Here is a 23,279-nt window from a genome sequence, read left to right as displayed (position 1 = left end):
TGAGTTCATGGGTGTGATATAAGCACTGACGTTGGCGAATGGAGGGATTTTTTTAACGTGCATTTCTGCCACTCACAGTCTTTGTGCCACTTGGCAGTTGCCCACTGGTCTTAGGTGTGACACGGTCAAGAAGTAGGGGGCGGGGGGGAGAAATGACAGGGCCTGCCCCCACGGGACAATTATATCCGTGTAAGGGAAGATGGGAATTTAAACTGCTGTAGTTATGCAGGTGTAACTCGCCATGTGAATACTCTTCTTCTGGCAGGTTAAGCTAAGCTTAAAAAAAGGCCCTCTTACACCTAAGTGTCCTCCCAGGAAGTTGTAGCAGAATAATGCCCGCAGTCTAACGACTGGTGTAATCATACTGGTCTAACTCCAAACAGTAGCCTGTGTAGACAAGCCCCAGCTGGAGGCACAAAGGGGGCAGGAGCAGGAGGGTGCAAATGCGCATTTTATTTCGTGTCAAAATTAAAACAAACAACAAGAAACTTGCTTGGAGTCAGTTAAAAAAATTGGCTGGTACTGAAGTGCTGAAATCTGATTTAAAAACCAGGTGGCCTCAACGGTGAGCCGGGCCTTTCTGGTGGGCTTAGCAAAAACTCTCCTCCGAGCTATACAGGCGGCAAAGAGCAGAACTTTCAACCCTGACCCCCTTCGAATGTTGAGGGAAGCCCTAGACCTGAACCCATCCTTCTAGTTTTGATTCTGGCTCAGACCCCAAACCAAAAGGAACCCGTTTTCATAGACTCTTGGATGTTAAGGTCAGATAAGTCGCAGGGGGTAGCTGTGTTAGCCTGTACCCACAAAAACAACAAGGAGTCCGGTGGCACCTTAAAGACGTAACAGATTTATTTGGACATAAGCTTAGGTCAGAGAAGATCATCAGATCATCTAGTCTCATCTTCAGCAAAACACAAGCTAGATAATCTCACCCAATAATTTCTCCATTGAGCCGATAACTTCTGTTTGAGCTACAGCATCTTTGTTAGCAAGACATCTAGTCTGGATTTAAAGTCTTATGATGGGGACTCCACCATGCAGCTGCTGTTCCAATGGTTAATTACCCTCACTGTTAAAAATCTGCATCTTTTTTTGGTCTGAATTTGTCCAGCTATTGGATCTTGTTATGCCTTTTTCTGCTAGATTAAAGAGCCATCTGAATAGACTGAGCTTCCGTGTCTCTCACTCTGCGGCAGGGTTTCCAGAACTCCAGTTGTTCTTGTCGCTCTTTTCTAAACCCTTTGTAATTTGTCTACATTGTTTTTGAAGTGAGGACACCAGAACTGGACCCAGCATCCGGTACTGGACTCTGGGGCTGGTTCAGGGAGTGGGTCACAAGTCTGAATGCGAGGCTATAGTTCTAAGTCAGCAGGGCTTGTTGCAAAAGATTAATTCTGAGGGACAAAGGCATGGTTGAGGCCCAGGGGATCTGCATCTGAGACAGAGCTTCCTCCTGTTTCTTTGCCTGTTGAGACTATTACCTGGAAAATCTGAAACATGACTGTAAAACAAAGGGAAATTACCTGTCTAATGACATTGGACCTCACTGTGAAACGCACAGGGGTCTAGATTCTAGAAGGAGCTGATATCTGGCCATTAAAATATTTGGTTTATAAAGACTGGGGCCAGGTTTTGCTCTCAGTTACAGTGGTGTAAATCCATAGAAACTTCTTTGGCTTCAACGGAATCAGTCTGAATTTACACCAGTTTAAATGAGAGCAGAATGTGGCCCGGTGTATAAAAGACCAGCTTAAACTGAGTTGCAAGCAATATTTGCAAGGTTCCCCCATCCAAAATAATCACAGTAAGAGCAGGACTCATCCATGCTGTAGAGTCAAAGGATTCAGCAGCATCGGTCCTCTGTAGAGCTGAACTCGATCTTCTACGGCATGCTGAGCTAGCAGGGACCGGGAGTGCCGTGGAGAAGGCGGGGAGAGAGGGGAAGCTTTCTGAGGCAGTGCCTGTTGTTTAGTATATGTTTGTACAGCACCCGGCACACCGTGGACTGACCTGATTCCAGGTTTTTGGTGCCACCAAGATAGAAATGTTAAATAATAAAAGAATCCCTTTCATGGTAACCCCTACTGCCTGATGCAGAGAAACACTGAGTAGGCCCAAAGTGGGCGGCCCCTGGAGGAAGCTGGTAGCTGACACACCATGAGGCACAGAGAAGTGTCCTCACTTCACTCCCACTCAGACAGATCATTACTGGGCGCTGACAAATTCACCACCTCTCTCCCCCAACAGAGCCACGATTTCACCTTGCACTTGACACCAGCGCAGAGGGATTACTTACTGGTGCTTGATGACTGTATCCGGAAGGATGGCCTCTTGTGTTCCAGCCAAGTTCCTCTCAGCCAACGGTAAGAACAGAGAGTTTTACCTTCCGAAGCCTGAAGGCCAACCAATGTAGATGGCTCCTTCATGGTCATGGTAGGAACATGGGATGCCTTGGGTTCTCAAACACCAGCAGCAGGTACAGTGGCATTAATATAATACCATTTACAGTACTGCCAATCCTCCCATTCAAAAGTCATGAGTCAGGCCCCCCCCCGCCACTCCGAATCACAAGGTTGGCTCAAAAATCATGAGATTTTAGAAATAATGAATCCTGGGATTATTTGATTTGATTTCTGGTTTTTAACTCCTCAGTTTTCACATCTATAAGCTTTTCTCAGCAACTATGAAGGTGAGAAACTTACTAAAAAAAAACCACCTGGGATTTTCAGCTAATCACATGACTCCAGGAGCTGAAGTTTTCAGAAAAACACCAGCGATCATGAAACTCTCAATGAAATTGCGATATTTGGCACCACTGCATTTCTTTTGCATGTGCCATGGTAATGGTTGATTTGAAAGCATCCTGGAAGTCTCCTGTTTTGATGACAGGTGAGCAAACACAGGCAATCAGGGAAGGTGACAGAGCTACCAATGGGCAAACGGCGAACTTCACTGGGTTCTAGCTGGAATCAGATAAGCAGCCGAAAGATTCCTTACCTGCTGTCGCAGCTTACTTGGGCTGGGAGGGGAAAGGTCTGACCATAAGGGTCTTTGGTAGAGCACATTCCACTTAGAATGAGCAGCTGTGGGGGGAGAGAGAAAACCTAGCACTAAAAATTCACAGGGAAGCACATGGGGGATTTAAAATCTCCTGACACCTCAGGTTTCTAGAGGTGACAAACTTGCAGCCTTTGCTGTTGACTCTTCAGAGGAGTCTCACTCAGGTAAATGACTGGTGAAGCCAAAATGCTTTGACATGGGCAAGCTATTCCAGGGTTATTCTGTTGTGTAGTGCTGGCTGCCTCCTGTTAACTGCCAACCCATTCCATCTCAGAGATGCTGAGTGAAGGGATCTCTGTATAGATCCAGATTCAGCTATTCTGGCATAAATACAGAGTTGCTTTGCTGAGTAGAGAGGAGTTACTCTGGGTTACACTGGTGTGATTGAGATCAGAATCTGTCCCATGGTCTGTAAGGAGCTCTGAGGGCCTTCAAGCTGGGAGATGCTAAATACCTCTAAGGCGTTATCATCATTACTTGTCTTTCACTGTGAAAATCTCTGCTTGCACTAGTTTATTCTGGAGGAGTCAGTCCTCAGGAACTGTCACTTTGCAACAGTAAAACCAGTTGGCTAATATCAAAGAAGGGAGGGCCCAATCCATTGAAGTCAATGGTAATTGGTGTGGATCCTAACTGAACACGCTATTCGAAAGGACTAGCCAGAGTGGGACTCTTTAATATAGCTGAGCCTTAGTCTACAAGATTGGAGCTGGCAGGGAAGAAGCTTGGAAAAGAGACGACTAAGGGGGGATATGATAGAGGTCTATAAAATCATGACTGGTGTGGAGAAAGTAAATAAGGAAGTGTTATTTACTCCTTCTCATAACACAAGAACTAGGAGTCACCCAATGACATTAACAGGCAGCAGGTTTAAAACAAACACAAGGAAGTATTTCTTCACACAACACACAGTCAACCTGTGGAACTCCTTGCCAGAAGATGTTGTGAAGGCCAAGACTATAACAGGGTTCAGAGAAGAACTAGATACGTTCCTAGAGGATAGGTCCATTAATGGCTATGAGCCAGGATGGGAAGGGATGGTGTCCCTAGCCTTTGTTTGCCAGACACTGGGAATGGGCAATGGGAGGGATCACTTGATGATTCCCTGTTCTGTTCATTCCCTCTGGGGCACCTGGCATTGGCCACTGTCGGAAGATAGGATACTGGGCTAGGTGGATCTTTGGTGTGACCCCGTATGGCCGTTCTGATATTCTTAATGGGCTGATATTACAGGATCAGAACGCTGGGCTCTGCTGGAATCCAGAATTAGAGGTGAACCACATTCCCATCACAGAAGAGAAGAGGTCTCCTTCCTGAGCTACTTGAGTGCAGGTCCGAATTCCAAATGCTGCTGAGAAAGAGTATGACCTTCCCAGAAACCAACTCACCCTGTTTAAACCCCAGATTGCTCACTGCTGCAGGAAACACTGAAATGACCAATAACAACAGTAAATCTGCTGAGGAAATGCTTTTAATTTACTCTTCACCATGGTCTTTTGTTTGAGAAACCATTGGTGCAATAATATCTCCACATGCGTGGATTAAATGTCAGGAAGAAGTTGCAGCATGATAAAATCACAGAAAGTTGACATAGGAAGTCCCTAGTCAGTACATGATTATTCCTTGAAGTATCTTCTCCTGGGCTTTGTCTGGTCTACTCAAGTATTAGATCTTGCAGCTGTTCTCTAGTAGTCACTAACTGCTCCCTAATATTTAGCCTACATTTTCCTTTGCTCAGTTTCATCTGATCATTTCTAGTTATATACACCCTTCTACACCCTCATCAATTCTGCTCCTTCCTTGGGGCTGACACATCTGAAATGCATATTGACAGTTATACCTCCTCTCTCCCCACCAGAATCAGCACTTGTCAGCGTTCATGTTTGGGTCTTCCCATCTTTCCCCGTAAGTCAGCTGATCATAGGCTAGTCTGGTCGTTGGGTGGCAGGATCGTCTCTCAGTGCTAGGAGAGGTTGTGAAGAAATTGCGATGTGGCAACTTACTTCCAACCCAAGCAACTTTCTTTGGGGTCTCTTATCTATGCAAGCGGGTGACTCTCATCGAGGGGTACATGCCTGCATGAAGAGAAAAATGGACTTCTTCATGTTGCTGAGTTCTTTGAGGATTTATACTCCTCATTCATAAAGACACCAGGGAGGGAGAACTAGCATTTTAAAGGGACGTTGCTATATAGCTTAGGCTCAACATGGAATTTAAACCTTAAAATGGTGAGGACCAATGGGAGTGGTGTATTCTAGGGAATTGGAGCAGAGGATTTGGGAATAATTCTCTGGCTCTGGCACTGGTTTGCAGCGTGACCATGGGCAAATCCACGACCATGTCTGTGCCTCCGGTTTCCCGTCTGTAAGATTAGGATAATGATGCTGAACCCACTACCCAGGGAGGCATTATGAGGCTTAATTAACATACATTTCCAATGACCTCTGAAAACTTCAGTTGAAAAGGTGCTATCAAACAAAGTATTCTTATTCTTATTTCTCACCCGGTGGAGAACAACCTTGGGGTTATAAATATTTTTTTAAAAATTCCGTCAATGCCTCTGAGAAAACGAGAAAACCAAAAAAGGAAATAGCCGCAGTTTGCTGACGGACTCACCAGTATTTTGTGCTCTGCACCAGCAGAGGGAGCACAAGCTCATTAGCAATCCCTAACCCCAGAGATGTGCTGATATCAAGCTGGTGACAAACCAAGAAGCAAAGGATCCAGAGCCAAGCTGAGGCCACCTTAGAAGCTGGAAACCTTGTTACTGAGCCGCCCACTCACAAGTGATGGGGTAAGTCCAATCATGATATTGAAACTATGACTGTACTGCAAACCAGAGAGCGCTCAGGAATGAAATCTGATACATCACTAGGAGGTCCTACATGTAACTGAAGTGACCAGCTGCCTCGAGACTCTGAGAAGCCATGAAATCTGAAGAACAATGGCTGGAGAGAGTGGCGATCCACCAGAGGATGTATTTATCTCTTAGTGAATGAGTTCTGCAATGAAAAATGTAGCAAAGTCATGACATACCAGATAAAATGAAACTTCATGTACTTTCTTCAAGCAGCAATTGGTCACCTGTGCACCTGCATTCATGGAACATTTGTCATTTTCATCCTCCCTTTGGGAATGTTTACACAATACTCAACATCAAAAAATTACCTGAATACCAAGTCTTTGTCCTTTTCCCTTTTGCACTAGCCCTTCACTTTGAAGCATAAGTGACAGTTGAAATTGGACTAAGCCCCCGATCTCACCTCACATGGACCACAGGACAGTGGTCAGGTGGCAATGCTTTGTAGTTGCTACGGATGGAGCACTGTGGGTCTGATCCAAAGCCCCTAAAGCCAATGGGGATCTTCCTCTGATTTCAATGGGCTTTAGATCAGGTCCCATCTGGATGCATGGGTACTCAGCTAGAATGGAGGAGCAGGAATTTCACTAAATAGGCTATCTCAGAGGTCACTGTCATTAAGCTTTTCTTGCTAAGAACAAGACAGGAAGCATGGCAGAAACTTCTCCAAAGGCCAAACTGGAGGCTCAGCCCTGCAGCTTTCACCTTGCAAGTAGTCCCATTGCAACCAAGGGCTACTCACATGAATAAGGACTACGTGTGCAAGCCAGGGTTGTAGGATCGGGTGATTGGGTGTTTAACTGTTTACTTAGGGCCTGATCCAAAGACCAGTGAAGTCAACGGAAAGGCACCCAGTGACTCGTATGGGCGTCAACTCAGGCCCATACAGAGCCTACTCATTTAAAAATGTGCATAACAAAATGGGCAGCTAGGAATCAAGGACATGAAACTCGGGCCATGCTCTGTGCAAAGCAGCAGACGGGTAATTTCCAAACCTACTTTTGAAGGGAAGGTTAAATTTCTCCAAGATAAGGAGAGCTAGAGTGAGCTGGAATGCATCACTGACCCCCCCGCCCACCTCCCAAGCTCATCCCCATGATAACAGCTGCTGTGCTGGAAACCTAATGCTGATGAAAGAGTTAAAGGCTAGCTGATGGGCGATATCGGTGACATACCTCTGAATTGAGCATGCTCCTGGAGTGAGACCGCGGACTGGTGTTACTCAATGAATAGAGGCCACTCCAAGGGAGTTTTTCCTTGAATAGAATGGGGTCAGGGAGCCGCTTTGGGGAACAATGGTTGCCACCGGCTAGCTGAATTTCTTACAATCACACACCATACCCCCTGATCAAATAGCTCCTTTGTCAGCCTGATATAAAAACATGTCATACAATGATGATCTGGAAGAATGACATGAGCTTGCCTTTCAAAGAGATCAGAAGGGCTTGTTGTGCACAAAAAGAGCCCCCATCAGAGTCAAGAAAGGGAAAAATGGAGAATGCAGGGGGTGAATGGAAACAAACAGCAATAACAACAACAGCAGAAAAGGCGGCGAGTCGGAAACCCGGGTCTGGTTTGTTTCACAGCGTCCCATGGACGCAGCAGCACAGCACGATCTCATTGAATCTCGTTCGGTATTAACGGGGATGTCATATTGTGCTGCCATTGGGATTCCATTGTCAATCTGCACTGGGACAGAAGAAATTGCTGGATGGGAAAAGGTCACTTGGCCCAACGAACCTGCCCCCTCCCCAAAGTGTCTCAACGCCATCTCCCTGCTTTCTCACTGTATCCCTCTCTCCTCTGTCTTCCTAACAATGTCTAGCTGCTGCCTTTATGTTATGTTCATAGTTCTGTGCGCTGGTGTGGTCATTCTTGCCTATCTGCTTGTTATGACTTTGAGAAGGAATCCTTCCTGCCCAAATCCCTTTTTATCTTTCATGTTTTATTTCTTAGATTGTCTCCTGGTTTCAACCTTCTCTCACCAGCATTTGTAGGGCATTATCTAGATTTTTTGCAGGAGAAGGGGCTTAGAATCATAGAATTATAGAAGATTAGGGTTGGAAGAGACCTCAGGAGGTCATCTAGTCCAACCCCCTGCTCAAAGTAGGACCAACACCAACTAAAATTGTCGGTCTTCTCCCCAGACAATCTCCCAAGATGTACAGGAAAGGAGCTCCTTCTCACAGACCTCGTAAGGCAGAGCATTCCAGTAGTGTCTAGCCCAACAGTCCCACACTATGGCATTTACACACATTATGGACAATATTTTGCAAGCTAGCAGAGCTCTGAAGGCCTGAAGAGAGAGGTTGGAATTTCCAGCTGGGCTCAGCACCCTCAGTCAGGGTCAGACTTTCAGACCAGCTCCAGCTGCCAAGTTCTTGGGAAAATCTGCTGCACACTTGAAAAATTGGCCCCAGGTCAGTTTAAACCTGGGTTTAAAGAGAGTCCCGTCTCTCTTTTTATGATTTTTCTATTTTCTGCCATTTTAAAAAACAACCTAGGAAATTCCACACAAATGCTATGTTAAAAGATCATTAAGTATGTTCGGGTAAGCCCTGCAGTCAGGAAATGCACTCTGCTCTCTTGTGTGTATGCATTAGGTTAGATTTCTATGATCACATGCTATTTCTCTTTCTATACTATATAGTCTCATACCATTTTTCTACAACCTTAGATAACATCTTGCAGTATTCTGCACTACTCTGTATACACACAGTACAGCCTCATGAACTCATTTATCAGAAAAGTACACAGCAAACTGTGTTGACAGACTATACTGTATATCAAATACAAACAACAAGAACAAATACTTGCTGGCATATATAAGCCATCTAAAATTGCTGCTAAATTATCTTAGTAGTTCAAGGCCTCAGCCTTTTCCTTCCACCTGGAAGTCTGCACTGCTGTGCTGTCATAGGGCAATTGTCCCTTTAAGGGGAGTCAGGACCTTGCCTGCCCATGACAGCTCTCTGAAGACCCACCTGGCAGTAACAGGTTGCCCCAGGTGCTTGTTCTGTAGAAGAGCAACTGCACCCTATAAAACGGGTGCCTAAGCTCGGTGAGGGGCGGTACTGCCAACAGGAGGGTGTCTCTGAGGAGAAGACGCTTGGAGGGGGACGGCAACCCCAGAGGGAGAGTGTTCCACGGGAAGGAACTGGGAGGGCTCCCGAGAGAGAGAGAGACTGTTCCCACGGTGGAGAGAGCAGAAGTTTCCTGAAGAGAAGGAACTGGAGGCTGTTCTCCAATGGAAGGGAGCAGGAGCAGCCTAGAAGCCCTGGCTTCAGACGAGGGTCTTGGGATGGGTGCCCCAAGGACCAAGCAGTTAGTTGGACTGACCCTGAGAGACTGGATTTCCCAAGAGGGGCCTGAACAATTGGTTTTGCTTATGCGTATGTTACTATTTGTTGTTAATAAATGAGCCCCTCTGAGGGGGATGCTTGTTAATGCCCAGAAGGTCTGTTCTGGACTTGTCTATACCGGGGTGAGGGAACGCCCAAGGCAGGGCTTGCCCACAGCGCCATGCCTGAGTGCAAGGAGGGCCACAGCCGGAGGTGGAGTGGCCAGATGTGCAAAACTAGCTTCATAATTAACCACCTCCACTCCTGAAATGTCTCAGCAAGCCTGTGCTGCTGGTTGGGAACAAACAGCTAATGTCCAGGGCACTGGCAGAATTAGTCAAACATGCAAGAGAACTTAGTTAAAATGTGTAAGTGGTTAAAGTTTTGACAAGAAAACTGTTGTCAGTAAGAAAGAGTGTGTTTGAAGTGGTATAAAAAACTGGGTTCTGTCTTATTTGTGAAATCCAATGGGACGATATAGCCAGAGAGTCTATCACAGCGAATAAGCACAAGGGGCCGAGTTACAGTTGCACGTGCAACCTGAAGGGCCGAAAGTTAGACTGCAATCCAGGCCCAGTTTCCAGAAGTGCTCCGTACTCACTAGCACTCCCCATCTTCAGCGGGGTGCTCAGCGATTTAAAACATCAGACCATCTCTTTGAATAGAAATGATACTTCAACATTAGACAATGTGCTGTATTTGGGGCTGTACTTAACATGCACCTGGACACCAAAGCTGGAGCAGCGGGTGGCTAGCCCCTCGGTAAGCAGTGTAGCCCTCTGTGACCATGTGACACTAGTCCGTGATTTGCACTTGCGTCCTTTTCAGCTCTAGGAGGGTTTCTTGGTGGTGGGTTTTGGCCTATCAAGCTCTAAAAGGCTTGGGACCTGCTTGCCTGGGAGACACCTTTCTCCCTGGGCCGTACTGCCACAGCTGTGGTCAGTGGAGGAGCTGGATCTACCGGGATTTACAAAAGAGGAAGCTGTTGGAATGACATCAGCTGGGAGGGCCTGAACGTTGCAACTCTGCCCACACCTTGGTTGGAGAAGCTGCTTTCATCTTGGGACCAGGGCTTTTTTTGTGGGGGGATGGGAACTATCTGGGGACGGTGCAGCATTTTCATCTTTCAAGCTGTAAGTGTTCTGTGAGTTTAGCTGGTCATTTATGTTACATGGTTAGGCATGGCTGCTGGATTTATCTTCTTAAAGAAGCGGTAGAGATACGCAAGGCTGGGGTTAAGCACTTTTAATATTTTCTTCTAAATTAAAAGAAATAATTATATATAAAACAAAATCCACTGTCGTCTTGTTATTAGGGCTAGAACAGCATTTCAGTGCTGCGGGCGTCGCACACATCTCATCTCTGGCTCAGATCCTCAGCGGGTGTCAAGTGGCTTGGTTCTGTTAACTGCAATGGAGTTGTGCCAATTGACACCCGCTGAGGATCTCTGCCTGTAAATCTATATTCCATTGTAAAAGAAAAAAGAAAATCTACGCTGAGAAAACACAAAGTTTGCCCAGTTAAGCACTCAAAAGAATCCGGAGACGACAAAGTTAAGGTTGCACATGCAACCTTAATGCTGTTCCATTGTGAGTATGCAATATGATATAACCCTTAATTCTATGATCACATATAATTATTTCCACAGGACCGTGCCTCATTTAGTGCAGCAGGTGGACTGTGCTTAACCTTGCTTGTTCAAACTTCCAAAAACCTTATTTTATGCTATTCTTGTTCTTATATTGCACGCATAACTGTGGTACTGGATCAAGACTGGAAAAATTCATATTGAAAACTTTAGAAAGTTAGAAGGAATTGCAAAAAGGATCTTAGAATGGAAACATTTGGACTTCAACAATAATAAGTGTATTTCTCAGGATATATAGCTACACAGATCAGACACAGATGTTTGCATGTACTTCTGTTCAGTCTGGCCTCAGTGACAGTAATATAATGGGTGGTTGATACAATGTTTTAATATTAGTCCAAAAGCACATATTTCTCTGGGTGATGTGACCATTAGAAATATTTAAAATGAATACATGAGAATTGATCAAAGATTCTGCAGATTGTTGCCCTTGCTCAATGCGGGTTTCAAACTGAGGAGGAACCTGAATCCCATGAAAAGGACACTGTGTTTTTACAAAAAACAGAAACTACTGGTCACTTGATTGCTATGGGGATGTAACTAAACTGGGCTTTCTTAAGGCAAAGGGCACAATCTAAGAGAAACAAAAAAAAGACATGAGGGAGGGAGAGCGCGAGAGAGCTGAATTGATTTCAGTCTGTTCAGGTCTAGCTGGAAAACACAATGCAACGAAATGGCCCCTTAGTCAGCAAGCTGCTTTTCCTAGGTTTTTCCCATGGTTTGAAGTGGAGAGGGAGGGATAGTGTTAGAAAAAGCAAGAGAGACAAGGCAGTAGGAATGGCGGGGAGATGAGAAACATAGCTTGGAAGGGTGCAGAATAGCCTGTTTCTTCTGGTGAGTGGAAAACTTTGATGTCAGTGTCTCTGATTTTAAAGGGGGAGTGTCAGGTTAAGGCTCAAAGGCCCTGCTGTTTGAATCCTGGCTCTGCTTGTGCTCATGCAACTCTGCCTGTGCACACACCTGCATGTACACTTTACATGCGCAAACACCTGGGGGCAAGTCCATTGGACAAATGGGTCTAGCACATTCGGGTTCTATAACTTGCTTGCTCAGGTATTTGAATAAACCAAGTACAGGTGCTGGTGTTCGTACTGGAAAGTCCTGGTTACAATCACATGTGCACCAGCAGAGGCTGGGTTGTGGCCCTATTGAAAAGCAGGGTTATTTTTTCCTTTTAAAAGTACTTTCATCCCTATGGTACTAAAACAACCTCAAGACTCTCAACCTCTCTGTGAAGTGGTAAATCTTGTTATATTCGATAGCTGGGGAAAGTGAGACAGTGAAAGGCAATGTGACTTGCCCAAGGGCATGCAATACTCACACCAGTATCAGGGTTCAGAACAGAACCTGGGAGACTAGACTCCCGTTCTCCTGCAGTAACCATTAGGCAATGTGTGCCCTGGATTATGAGGCATTCTGCACTGGATGTTTGTTTTGAATTTCTAACTGCATTTTTATGTAACTCAAATAATTCAGAGAAACTATCAACAGTGAGTCCATCGCAATCACAGAGCAAAGCTAAAAACACAGGGCCAGATTTATCACTGATGTCACCCGACTGATTTCATTGGAGTTGTTCCAGGGGGAAACTGGTCTAAAGTTTTTTCCTCTAGTTCCACATTCCAAAGACCAGAAAGACTTTTGCACTCAAGGTGGAGCTCTGAGAGCTCTAGCACTGCTGGGTGGCACAGCTGATCTCGCTGGAGTTCTCATCCACATATTGCATCAAGCCCTCTAACATGCAGGCAAAAGAGAAAACACATCTAAGGGTTATGTGGGGCTTAAGATCAACTCAGTGACAGATACAAATGTTACTTGAACGATTCCTGAGCCATATAACCTTATGTTTTGGCTGAACCACAAGCATACTCACACAGGGTAGTGCACACATCCTGGAGAAAGATAGACAGTGAATCAGTTTGCTTGCAGCGGACAGAACTTCTTTATCAGATGGAGAGGTTTTGACTTGAGACTTTGGGATGTTGGCATTTTCCTTCCCAGTTCTTGTTTCTATTTAAATAAATCAATTCAAAGTGAAAGGCCTTTTTTCGTGGCAGGTGGGCTGGAAAAGGGGGTTTAATTGCTCTTTATTCCTGGATTTATAATCCGACACGCTGTACACACGTTTGTCACAGAACTGTGTGAGCTGCCTGCCTCTCATCCATACATTGTCCAGCAGATGTTAAAGCTATCAAGGATGTTTGCAGTTCCAAAGGAAAACATTCTTTATTTTGGGATGTGGGATTTTTTTACTGATCTAAACAAATAAACCAAAAGTAGTCCTTCTACAGGAGAGGTGGGACTTGCATGATCCTAAGAAACCTGTGTAAGTGGGGATCTAAGTCCCCTCCTCTGGCCCATAAACTATGTTTGCAATTATTTGTTCCTGCAGTTTATTGTTATCACAAAATTGGAGGCTAGGTTAGTCCCATTTAAAAATCAAGTGCATTGGCTTTATATTTTCATCTACATATATTTATTGTAAGGATTAAGCACTAGTTAGTATTTATTTGCATTACAGTAACACCGAAGGGCCCTGAAGAGAATAGGGGTCCCATTGTACTAGATACTGCAGAGACACATCGAAAGACGCTGTCCCTGCCCCAAGACGTTTACAGTCTAAGGCTCCAATCTTGCAACTAGATCTGCTGGCATGGACCAATGCACTCATGCAGGATTGGGGCCTAACAAAACAATTGGCACGGGAAGGGATACAATTCATTCTACACTATTTTTATATATGCATTATTATTAGATATTTTTGTTTACTTAGAAATACAAGACAACACAGTTCTCCCTAGCTGCCTCTCAAACAATCCTTTTGAATGGTTTTCATGGAAGAGGTTGGTCTTTCGGAGAGTTTTGGAGGAGAGGATAGTGCCTTTAGGAATCAGCCTGGGATAAATTGAGAATTGCATCAAAATGTTGGTTTCCAGGCCTGAATAAGCTCCTATTGCTTTATATAGGAATCTGTGTCACATTCAACCTACAAACCAAATCGCTGCTGAGTGTATGGCCGAATAATAAGAACTAGCCAAAATAAGAACTAGCAGCAGAAGAGCTGCAGCCTCCTGCTGAAAAAGGTCCAGTCTACAAGAAAGGAATGTCTCTGAAGTGTTCCTTTGACTCTTACCATCTTCTACAATAAGGAGAAGCAAGCCTAGAAACTCTAGCAACCCTGGTTCTGTGAATTTCTAATTGCTGAAGACTAAAGCTTTGGACTACCTGTGAAATAAGTGAAGAGTGGGGTGACAACCCCTAGAAAGAACATCTCACTGAACTCAGCCCTGTATATGCTCCCAAAGAAGCCAATGGGAGTTTTATCATTGACTCCAACAGGCTCCAAGTGGGAAAGAAAAAACCCTAAAATATGTTTGTAGATAGCCCCTAGAAGACACAAGACTCAAAACCATTCCTTCTGGACACCAAGGGTGACCAGCCTTTGAAGCCTGGAGGGTTGGGGACTTTCTCAGTCTGTGTGCGGCAATCATACTGCCCCAGCAGAAATCTAGCATTTGGAATTGAAAAGCATTTTAAATTGAATCATTCAGAATCCCACAGCTGTACGGTGAGTGACAATCTTATGTGGCCGAGGGGGGTAGCGGGAGGGAGTTACTGCTGGGAAAACTGTTAAAATGACCTTTTTTCTAAATAGATACTTCAGATAATTCTTTGAAAAACAAGGTTAATAAATAAATAAAATCTGCTGATTGACTTCAAGAAGGTAGCAAATTAACAAAACAAACCAATAACAAAATCAGAATCCAAAGTAAAGGAATGACTGCAGTTTTGGCACTTAATGAATAATAATCATTCAAAATAAATTAGTAATAAATGAACTGTCAAGGCCAAATCTGAAAAAAAGGAGACGATGCAGTTTTATGACTGTAGCTGAAGATATACTTTTATTACACTGCAGCTTTGCCAAGACAGAGCTTTTGGAAGCTTTGCTGTTAGGTTTCATTGACCTATATATATATATATATCTTTTTTAAACTATTCAACCAGCTCTGCTGCTGAGGCCAATATATAAGTATTGCCCTTGTATGGCAAGTGGAAAATGAAATTGACCATCCGCCTAATATCACTACGAGCTGAGTGTAGCGCAAAAGGTAACCAAACAACATCCAGAATGACAGAAAAGTTAGATTTATAAAATTCTTTCTCTTTTGATAATCTTAGTTATTAGTCATAAAGGGCCCCATCCTGGAAATGTGTAATAGCTTGTGAGATGTGATAATTCCCCTCAGTTCCCACTGAGGGCTCTCAGTTCCTTGCAGAAGATGTTGAGTACCTCACAGGATAGGGAACAATAGATGTATATAGTTTTATATGAGATTTTTGCCCCTTTAATGGCACCTTGTACAAAGCAGCTTTTAATTCTGATTTGTTCTGGTTTATTTTTATGGAGACTAAACCAAATCCATGAAGCATGATTTGGAGAAAACCAGCAGAAGATTTTACCTCTTATTCAACATAACCTTCTTTTTATCCTCTTTAATCCCTCAATAATTTTTTGTGCTCCTCTTGCAGAAAAGCAATTTTGCTAATCACCTTTGCGCCAATCCCTGCATTCCTGACAATAGTGTGAACAGCTTCCATCAAAGTCTTTGATGTGGGAAAGACACACACACACACATGTAATCTGAAAACAATTCAGCTCCTTGCTGCTCAATGGAGAGCACTCTGCTTTAATAGAGTGCAAGTTCTGTGGAGGTTTCTAATCCTTTCTGCCAAAGAAGAGGAGACTCAGTCAGGTAGCACACCTTATTCAGAAGTTAAAATAACATGTTACCGCTCTCAGAGAAAATCAAAACAACTCAAGATCAAAAACAGATTCCGCCATCCCTAACAGGGTAGACTCTCTACTCAGATAACGCTTGATCTAAGTGTGTAACAAGTAACCTGCTTTAATCCCTCAAAGCGATGGTGTTACAGATAAGTACTGTGGTAGTATATGCAGTGTCTTAAGTTTCAGAAATATACAAAAGCGTTGGGTGAAAAGAAAAACAAAACAAAAACCTGTCCACTTGACTGTGTCTTTAGCTGGAAAGGTATATTGGAGGGCAGTACAGAGATGAATAAAAGCCCGTGAGAAGGAGATAGCAAGCAAATGATGGGCAGGTATTGACATGGTATTTCTTACATGCTGCAGTTGATTGACTTTTACCATTACGTTAGAAGCTTTCAGATTGTAACTGCTCATTTAGGCCCTGCTCCTGCTCTGCCAGCCCAGAGCCCTGCTAACGTCAATGAGGCTCTTTGCAGTCATTGCCCATGACAGGATTGGGGCCTTAGCTTGTTAGCTTTTTGAAGCAGGAAATGTAATTTGCTATATGTTTATCCAGTGCCTAGCACAATGGGGCCTCAGGTGAGTGCAATATAAACAATAAAACAAAAGTGATAATGATAGATGTATGTTTATTAGTCACAGGCAAGATCCTCAAGTGCCTCCTTACATCTTGATCCTGCAAACACTTTTACATGCTTGCTTTTACACACAAGTAGAGTAATTCCAGTGGGTTCTTAGGGTCTGATGCTGCAAACACTCACTACCTCTAGTCCCTACTACTATGAGCAGTCTGTAGGTAATAAATGTTTAGATACTTTGTGGTTGTATGTCATATGGGTAGATAACTCTAACATAGACAGTCCCACTGAAGTCATAGTAGTATGACCTATGCCTGGGAATACATGCTTCCAGCACTGGACCCATTCAGCTTGCTTCTTTCTTTCTTTTCTTTTTTTTTTTAAATAATGGAATGGTGATAGCATCTTTCTGACAAGATTTAGGCTATGCCTACACTACGGCTTATGTCAGCATAATTTATGTCACTCAGGGGGGTGAATGCCACTCAGGGGTTGCTTACACCAACATAAGCACTGGTCTGGACAGCGCTATGTCCCGCTGACAGAGCTACCGCCTCTCATGGAGGTGGTTTTATTAAGTCAATGGGAGAGCTCTCTCTCATGGGCATAGAGCGTCTTCACCAGACACAATGTAGCTACTCTGCTGAAGCACTGTATGTGTAGACGAGCCCTTAGTCTTTGCGATTATGTTGAAGGGTAAAAATCTATAATAGTACACAAAGCTTATTTTTAGGGCTGTCGATTAATCGCAGTTAACTCATGCGATTAACTCAAAAAAATTAATCACGATTAATCACAGTTTAATCACACTGTTAAACAATAGAATACCAGTTGAAATTTATTAAATATTTTGGATGTTTTTCTACACTTTCATATATATTGTATTCTGCATTGTAATTGAAATCAAAGTGTGTACTATTTTTTATTACAAATATTTGCACTGTAAAAATGATAAAATAAATAGTATTTTTCAATTCACCTCATACAAGTACTGTAGTACAATCTCTTTGTTGTGAAAGTGCAATTTACAAATGTAGTTTTTTTTGTTACATAACTGCACTCCAAAACAAAACAATGTAAAACTTCAGAGCCTACAAGTCCACTCAGTCCTACTTCTTATTCAGGCAATTGCTAAGTTTGTTCACATTTACAGGAGATAATGCTGCCCTTTTCTTATTTACAATGTCATCAGAAAGTGAGAACAGGCATTTGCATGGCTCTTTTGCAGCTAGCACTGCAAGGTATTTACGTGCCAGATATGCTAAACATTTGTATGCCCCTTCATGCTTCATGTTTCAACCACCATTCCAGAGGACATGCTTCCATGCTGATGATGCTCATTTAAAACAAAAAATGCATTAACTAAATTCGTGACTGAACTCCTTGGGGGAGCATTGTATGTCCCCTGTTCTGTTTTACCCGCATTCTGCCATATATTTCATGTTCATAGCAGTCTCGAATGATGACCCAGCACATGTTGTTTGTTTTAAGAACACTTTCACTGCAGATTTGACAAAATGCAAAGAAGGTACCAATGTGAGATTTCGAAAGATAGTTACAGCACTCAACCCAAGGTTTAAGAATCTGAAGTGCCTTCCAAAATCTGAGAGGGACGAGGTGTGGAGCATGCTTTCAGAAGTCTTAAAAGAGCAACATTCCAATGTGGAAATTACAGAACCCGAACCACCAAAAAAGAAAATCAACCTTCTGCTGGTGGCATCTGACTCAGTTAATGAAAATGAACATGCATTGGTCTGCACTGCTTTGGACTGTTATTGAGCAGAACCTGTGATCAGTATGGACACCTGTCCCCTGGAATGTGGTTGAAACATGAAGGGACACATGAATCTTTAGCACATCTGGCATGTAAATATTTTGCGACGCCAGCTACAACAGTGCCATGTGAAAGCCTGTTCTCACTTTCAGGTAACACTGTAAACAAGAAGCGGGCAGCATTATCTCCTGAAAATGTAAACAAACTTGTTTGTCTGAGCAATTGGCTGAACAAGAAGTAGGACTGAATGGACTTGCAGGCTCTAAAATTTTACATTGTTTTATTTTTGAATGCAGGTTTTTTCGTACATAATTCTACATTTGTAAGTTCAACTTTCATGAAAAAGAGATTGCACTACAGTACTTGTATTAGGTGAATTGAAAAATACTATTTCTTTTGTTTTTTTACAGTGCAATGTGTTGTAATGGAAATCAATACATTTGAAAATGTAGCAAACATCAAAAATATTTAAATAATGGTATTCTATTATTGTTTAACAGTGCAATTAATCGCGATTAATTTTTTTAATCGCGTGATTAACTGAGATTAATTTTTTTAATAGCTTGACAGCCCTACTTATTTTTAAGGTGCATACCCCACAATGTTTTATTCAGAGTACTGTGTTCGTCCTATATCTGATCCTTTGCATAATTACTGCTTGCAAACAGACCTTTAGCTGATGCAAATATTTCTTAGTTCTGTACCTCTTTATTGGACTGCAAGTCACAGGACATTAAGGCCCCAGAGTTGCAAACACCTACACATACATGTTTAACTTCATAGATTCCAAAGCCGGAAGGGACCATTGTGATCATCTGGTCTGACCTCCTGCATACACAGGCCCTAGGCCTTTCTTGAATTAATTCTTGCTTCATGTCCAATAGCTAGAGCATATCTTTTAGAAAAACATCCAATTTTGATTTAAAACAGTGATGGTGAATCTCGTGCAGCCCTTGGTAAATTGTTCCAATGGCTAATTACTATCATTGTTAAAAAATTGTGCCTTATATCTAGTCTGAATTTGTCTAGCTTCAACTTCCAGCCACTTGACTATGTTAAACCTTTGTCTGCTAAACAGAAGAGCCTTCCATTAGCAAATTTCTGTTTCCTATGTAGATACTGATAGACTATTTAACCTTCTCTTTGATAAACTAAATAAATTTAGCTCCTTGAGTCTGTCATGAAAGGCAGGTTTTCCAATCCTTTAATCATTCTCAAGGCTCTTCTCTGAACCCTCTCCAATTTATCAAGATCCCTCTTGAAGTGTGGACACCAGAACTGGACAAGTGTTCCAGCAGCAGTCACACCAGTGCCAAATACAGGGGTCATATAATCTCATTACTCCTATTCAATATCCCCCTGTTTATGCATCCAAGGATCGCATTAGCCCTATTAGCTACAGTACTGCACTGTGAACTCATGTTCAGCTGATTTGCAACTAAGATCCTGTAGTCTTTTTCGGAGTTACTGCCTCCCAGGATAGTCTCCCATGCTGTAAATATGGCCTAGATTCTTTGTTCCTACATGTAGGTCTTTACCTTTGGCTGTATTGAAACACATATTGTTTGCTTGTGCCCAGCGTACAGAGAGATCCAGATTGCTCTGTATCAGTGACGTGTCCTCTTCATTACCTATCACTCTACCAATTTTTGTGTCATCTGCAAACTTTATCAGTAATGATTTTATGTTTTGTGGCAGGTCATTGATAAGAATCAAACACCATAGGGCCAAGAATCAACCCCTCTGAGATCCTACTAGAAATACACCTGCTCTATGATGAGTCCTCATTTATACTTATATTTTGAAACATATCAGTTAGCTAGTTTTTAATCCATTTAATATGTCACGTTGATTTTGCATCATTCTAATTTCTTAATCAAAATGTCATGCAGTACCAAGTCAAATTCCTTATGGAAGTCTAAGAATATTACATCAGCCTTATTTCTTTTATCAATCAAACTTGTAACCTCATTAAAAAATCAAGTTAGTTTGATAAGATCTATTTTCCATAAACCCATGTTGCTAGGCATTAATTATATTACTTTATTTTAATTCTTTATTGAGTCCTGTAGCAGTCACTCTATTATTTTGCTTGGGATCAAAGGTAGGCTGACAGGCCTATATTAATGAGGCTATCCTGTTTACCCTTTTAAATTTTTGGCACAATATTTGCTTTCTTCCATTCTTCTGGAACTTTCTCAGCGTTTCAAGACCTATGAAGAAGCAACATCCATGCTCCAAAGAGCTCCTTGGCCAGCTCTTTTAAAACTATTGAATGCAAGTTATCCAGACATGCTAATTTAGTCAATAAGACTACTTGAGTGCTTAAGGTTAAGCACGTACTTCACTGCTTTTCTGGATCAAGACCTAAGTATTGAATAAAGGCCTTCTCTTGCGGTCATCCTATTATATTCTGAGGTGATCATATGATACTAGTTAATAACTATTTGCCTTTCTAACTGTGGGGCATGTCTGGAGTTCTGTGATTGGTAAGCAATCTCTGTATATAGCACTCTGGGCAGGTGGAAAGTGCTATGGGCTTGTATGATATTGTTAAGAGTATTATTTGCCTATCCCAGTGGGGCGAGTGGGGCTGCATGTCTGTTTTGGGTTAGGAGCCTTCCCTGTATGAAACGCTCCAGACTGGGTGGAAGATGCTATGAAAACGTATCACACTAGTAAATTAATAATAATAAATAATATAACATGTGCCTGCCCCAGTGCGTGCAGGGCTGCGTTTCCGCATTGGGTCAGGAGCGATCCACGTCTCTCTCCATCAGTCCAGGCTCCTGCAGGATGGCACTAATCACACAGTTATTAATTACCATTCATTATTCTTTTCCCGGCCCAGTAAGCGCGTGCCACGTTGGCGTTCGGGGCCCCGCATGAGAGTGTTAAAAGTATTGTTAATTCACGTGAATGAGTCTTTCCTTGCCCGGGCATACGGGGTGGGGGGAGGCCCCGCATTTCCTCCGGGGGCGGGAGGCGACCCCTCGCCCTCTGCGCCCTGGCGGCGTTGGCCAGCCACTGAGGCGCACGAGTCCGTTATTGGCGACCACGGGGCCGCCCCGGCCCGTGGGCGGCCGCCTTGCCCGGGGGGTGGGTGGCGAGCCCGGCCCGGGGCCCCCCGGATGTTCTGAGCCCCGGGGCCCAAGGAGTGGGGCAAGGAGCCAGGGGGCCAGGCCCTGCCTGCCCGGGCAGTGACAGGCCGCTGCTCCTGCCCCATGTGACTGGGGAGGGGCTGCCCCCGGCCATGGCTCGGCCTCCCCCCGGCGGCGGCGGCGGCAGCGGCAGCTCCGGCTCCCGCGGAGGAGGGGCAGGGGCAGGGGCTGCTCCATGGGGAGGAAGGGCAGCCCGCGGGCCCCCCAGGCGGAGGGGGGATGCGGGGCCGCCCGCCCCTCCCTCCTGTGGGCCCTGCCCGAGGAGCTGCTGCTGCTCATCTGCTCCTACCTGGACGCGCGGGCCCTGGGCCGGCTGGGCCAGGTCTGCCGGCGGCTGCGCGCCTTCGCCGGCCGGGACCCGCTCTGGAGGCGCATAGCCCGCGGCTGCCTCAACTCCGGCTTCACGCGGCTCGGCGCCGACCTGTAAGCGCTCCCCGGGCCCGCCTCGCGGGGCGCCCCGGGCCGGCCGCGGCGGGTGGGAGAGGCCGGGGCGGCCGCGGCCTAGCTGGTTGCCAGGGGCCGGCGCGGTTGCTAGGGCGCAGCGCGGGGGGGGGGGGGGGGCTCCGCGGCCGTGCGGGGGCTCTTCGATCCGGCCCCAGGGGGCTCCAGGCCCCTCGTCTCCTGCCCAGTCGGAGGGGATGGAGCCGCTTACCCCCGCGTGTGCAGGCTGAGCGTGGCCCGACGGGGGGGCCTGGCCAAGCTGGGACAGCGGCCCCCCCCCGGGCCGCCGTGGCTAACTGGGGTTAAAGAGCCATGGTGGGGGGGAGGGGCGATGTCAGTGCAGCCCCACCCTGTGCTAGGCGCTGTACAGTAGGGAGACCCCATCCCTGCCCTGAAATATCTCTGTGTGCCCCTGCATATATATACATACCCCCCCCCCCCCGAGTCATCAAATCCCTGTCCGCTCCCCCGAAACAGGGTGATCATGAAAACCAGACCCTTCCTTTGCCCCCCCAGAAGGGGGCGGGACAGAGAGAAAGAAAAAGCAGCATGTAGGCCAGGTAAGTAGGTTATCACGCTTGACACAGAGGTGAGCGCACACCTGCACACAAAACATCCACGCTGTTCTCAGGCCTTGCTCCCCGTGTGTAATGGCCGGTGACGTCCCATGCTGCCGGTGTTTTTGATTTTACACTCCCCTTTGCCTCAAAACAGAACAAACAATTCTCTTTTCCTTGGTGCTCTGTGGAAGGTCCATTCGGCAGTGAGATTGACCATGCAGAATGCTGTCCAGGTAAACTTGCTCCGCACTGTTGTGGAAACAAGCTTTGTCCAAACTGAAGACCGCATTAAAATAATCGGTTCAGAGTAGCAGCCGGGTTAGTCTGTATCCACAAAAAGAAAAGGAGGACTTGTGGCACCTTAGAGACTAACAAATTTATTTGAGCATAAGCTTTCGTGAGCTACAGCCCACTTCATCTATGCATCCGATGAAGTGGGCTGTAGCCCACGAAAGCTTATGCTGTAATAAATTTGTTAGTCTCTAAGGTGCCACAAGTACTCCTTTTTATTAAAATAATAATGCAGATAGCTCTTGGGGGTAGTTTATAAGCTCTTTGAGGTATGGCCTGTCTTTTTTTTTTTCTCTGTCTTTGTACAGTGCCTTGCACAGTGGGGCTTGTGTCTTGGTTGGAGCCTCTAGCACTACTGTAATACAAATAGATAATGATAAAACAAAATATTCCACAGAAATGTTTGAAACCCCAGCATTACAGCACATCATTATATGTGAGCAAAAATTAAACTGACTATATATGAAGCAGAAAATAATTTTTTTTGTCTCAACTGAAAGAAATGCAAAAAGTAAACAAAGTGCATTAATAGTAAATTGGGCTTTTTTGAATTCTCTTGCTTTTAATAACCCAGGTGTAATTAGTAGCCCGTAAAGGCACTTGTTTGTTTACAACATACAAATCTTTGTGTCTCACATGCTGCTCATTTAATCTCCTCTCCTATTCTCTGCCCACAAATTGTCCGTAAAGGCTCAATCTAGCTAACCTTTTACTTGTGCAAATGTTCCTTTGTAGTAAATGGGATTACTCATGTGCGTGAAGTTACTTACGTG

At 44.5% G+C, this 23,279-nt stretch overlaps 1 protein-coding gene across 1 annotated transcript in view; it reads left to right on the top strand.

The window, feature by feature from the left end:
* Positions 1-21,291: 21,291 nt before the first annotated feature.
* FBXW4 (F-box and WD repeat domain containing 4) overlaps positions 21,292-23,279 on the top strand; it is a 93,752-nt gene continuing 91,764 nt past the window's right edge. Inside the window, 2 exon segments of the mRNA XM_048857304.2 lie at positions 21,292-21,454; positions 21,457-21,637. Coding sequence (XP_048713261.2) covers positions 21,307-21,454; positions 21,457-21,637 — 329 coding nt within the window. The 5' untranslated portion in view covers positions 21,292-21,306.

Source organism: Caretta caretta, chromosome 7 (assembly GCF_965140235.1).
Source record: "Caretta caretta isolate rCarCar2 chromosome 7, rCarCar1.hap1, whole genome shotgun sequence".
Lineage (NCBI taxonomy): Eukaryota > Metazoa > Chordata > Testudines > Cheloniidae > Caretta > Caretta caretta.
Note: the sequence above shows the minus strand (reverse complement) of the source record. Positions and strands in the feature narration are given on the sequence as shown.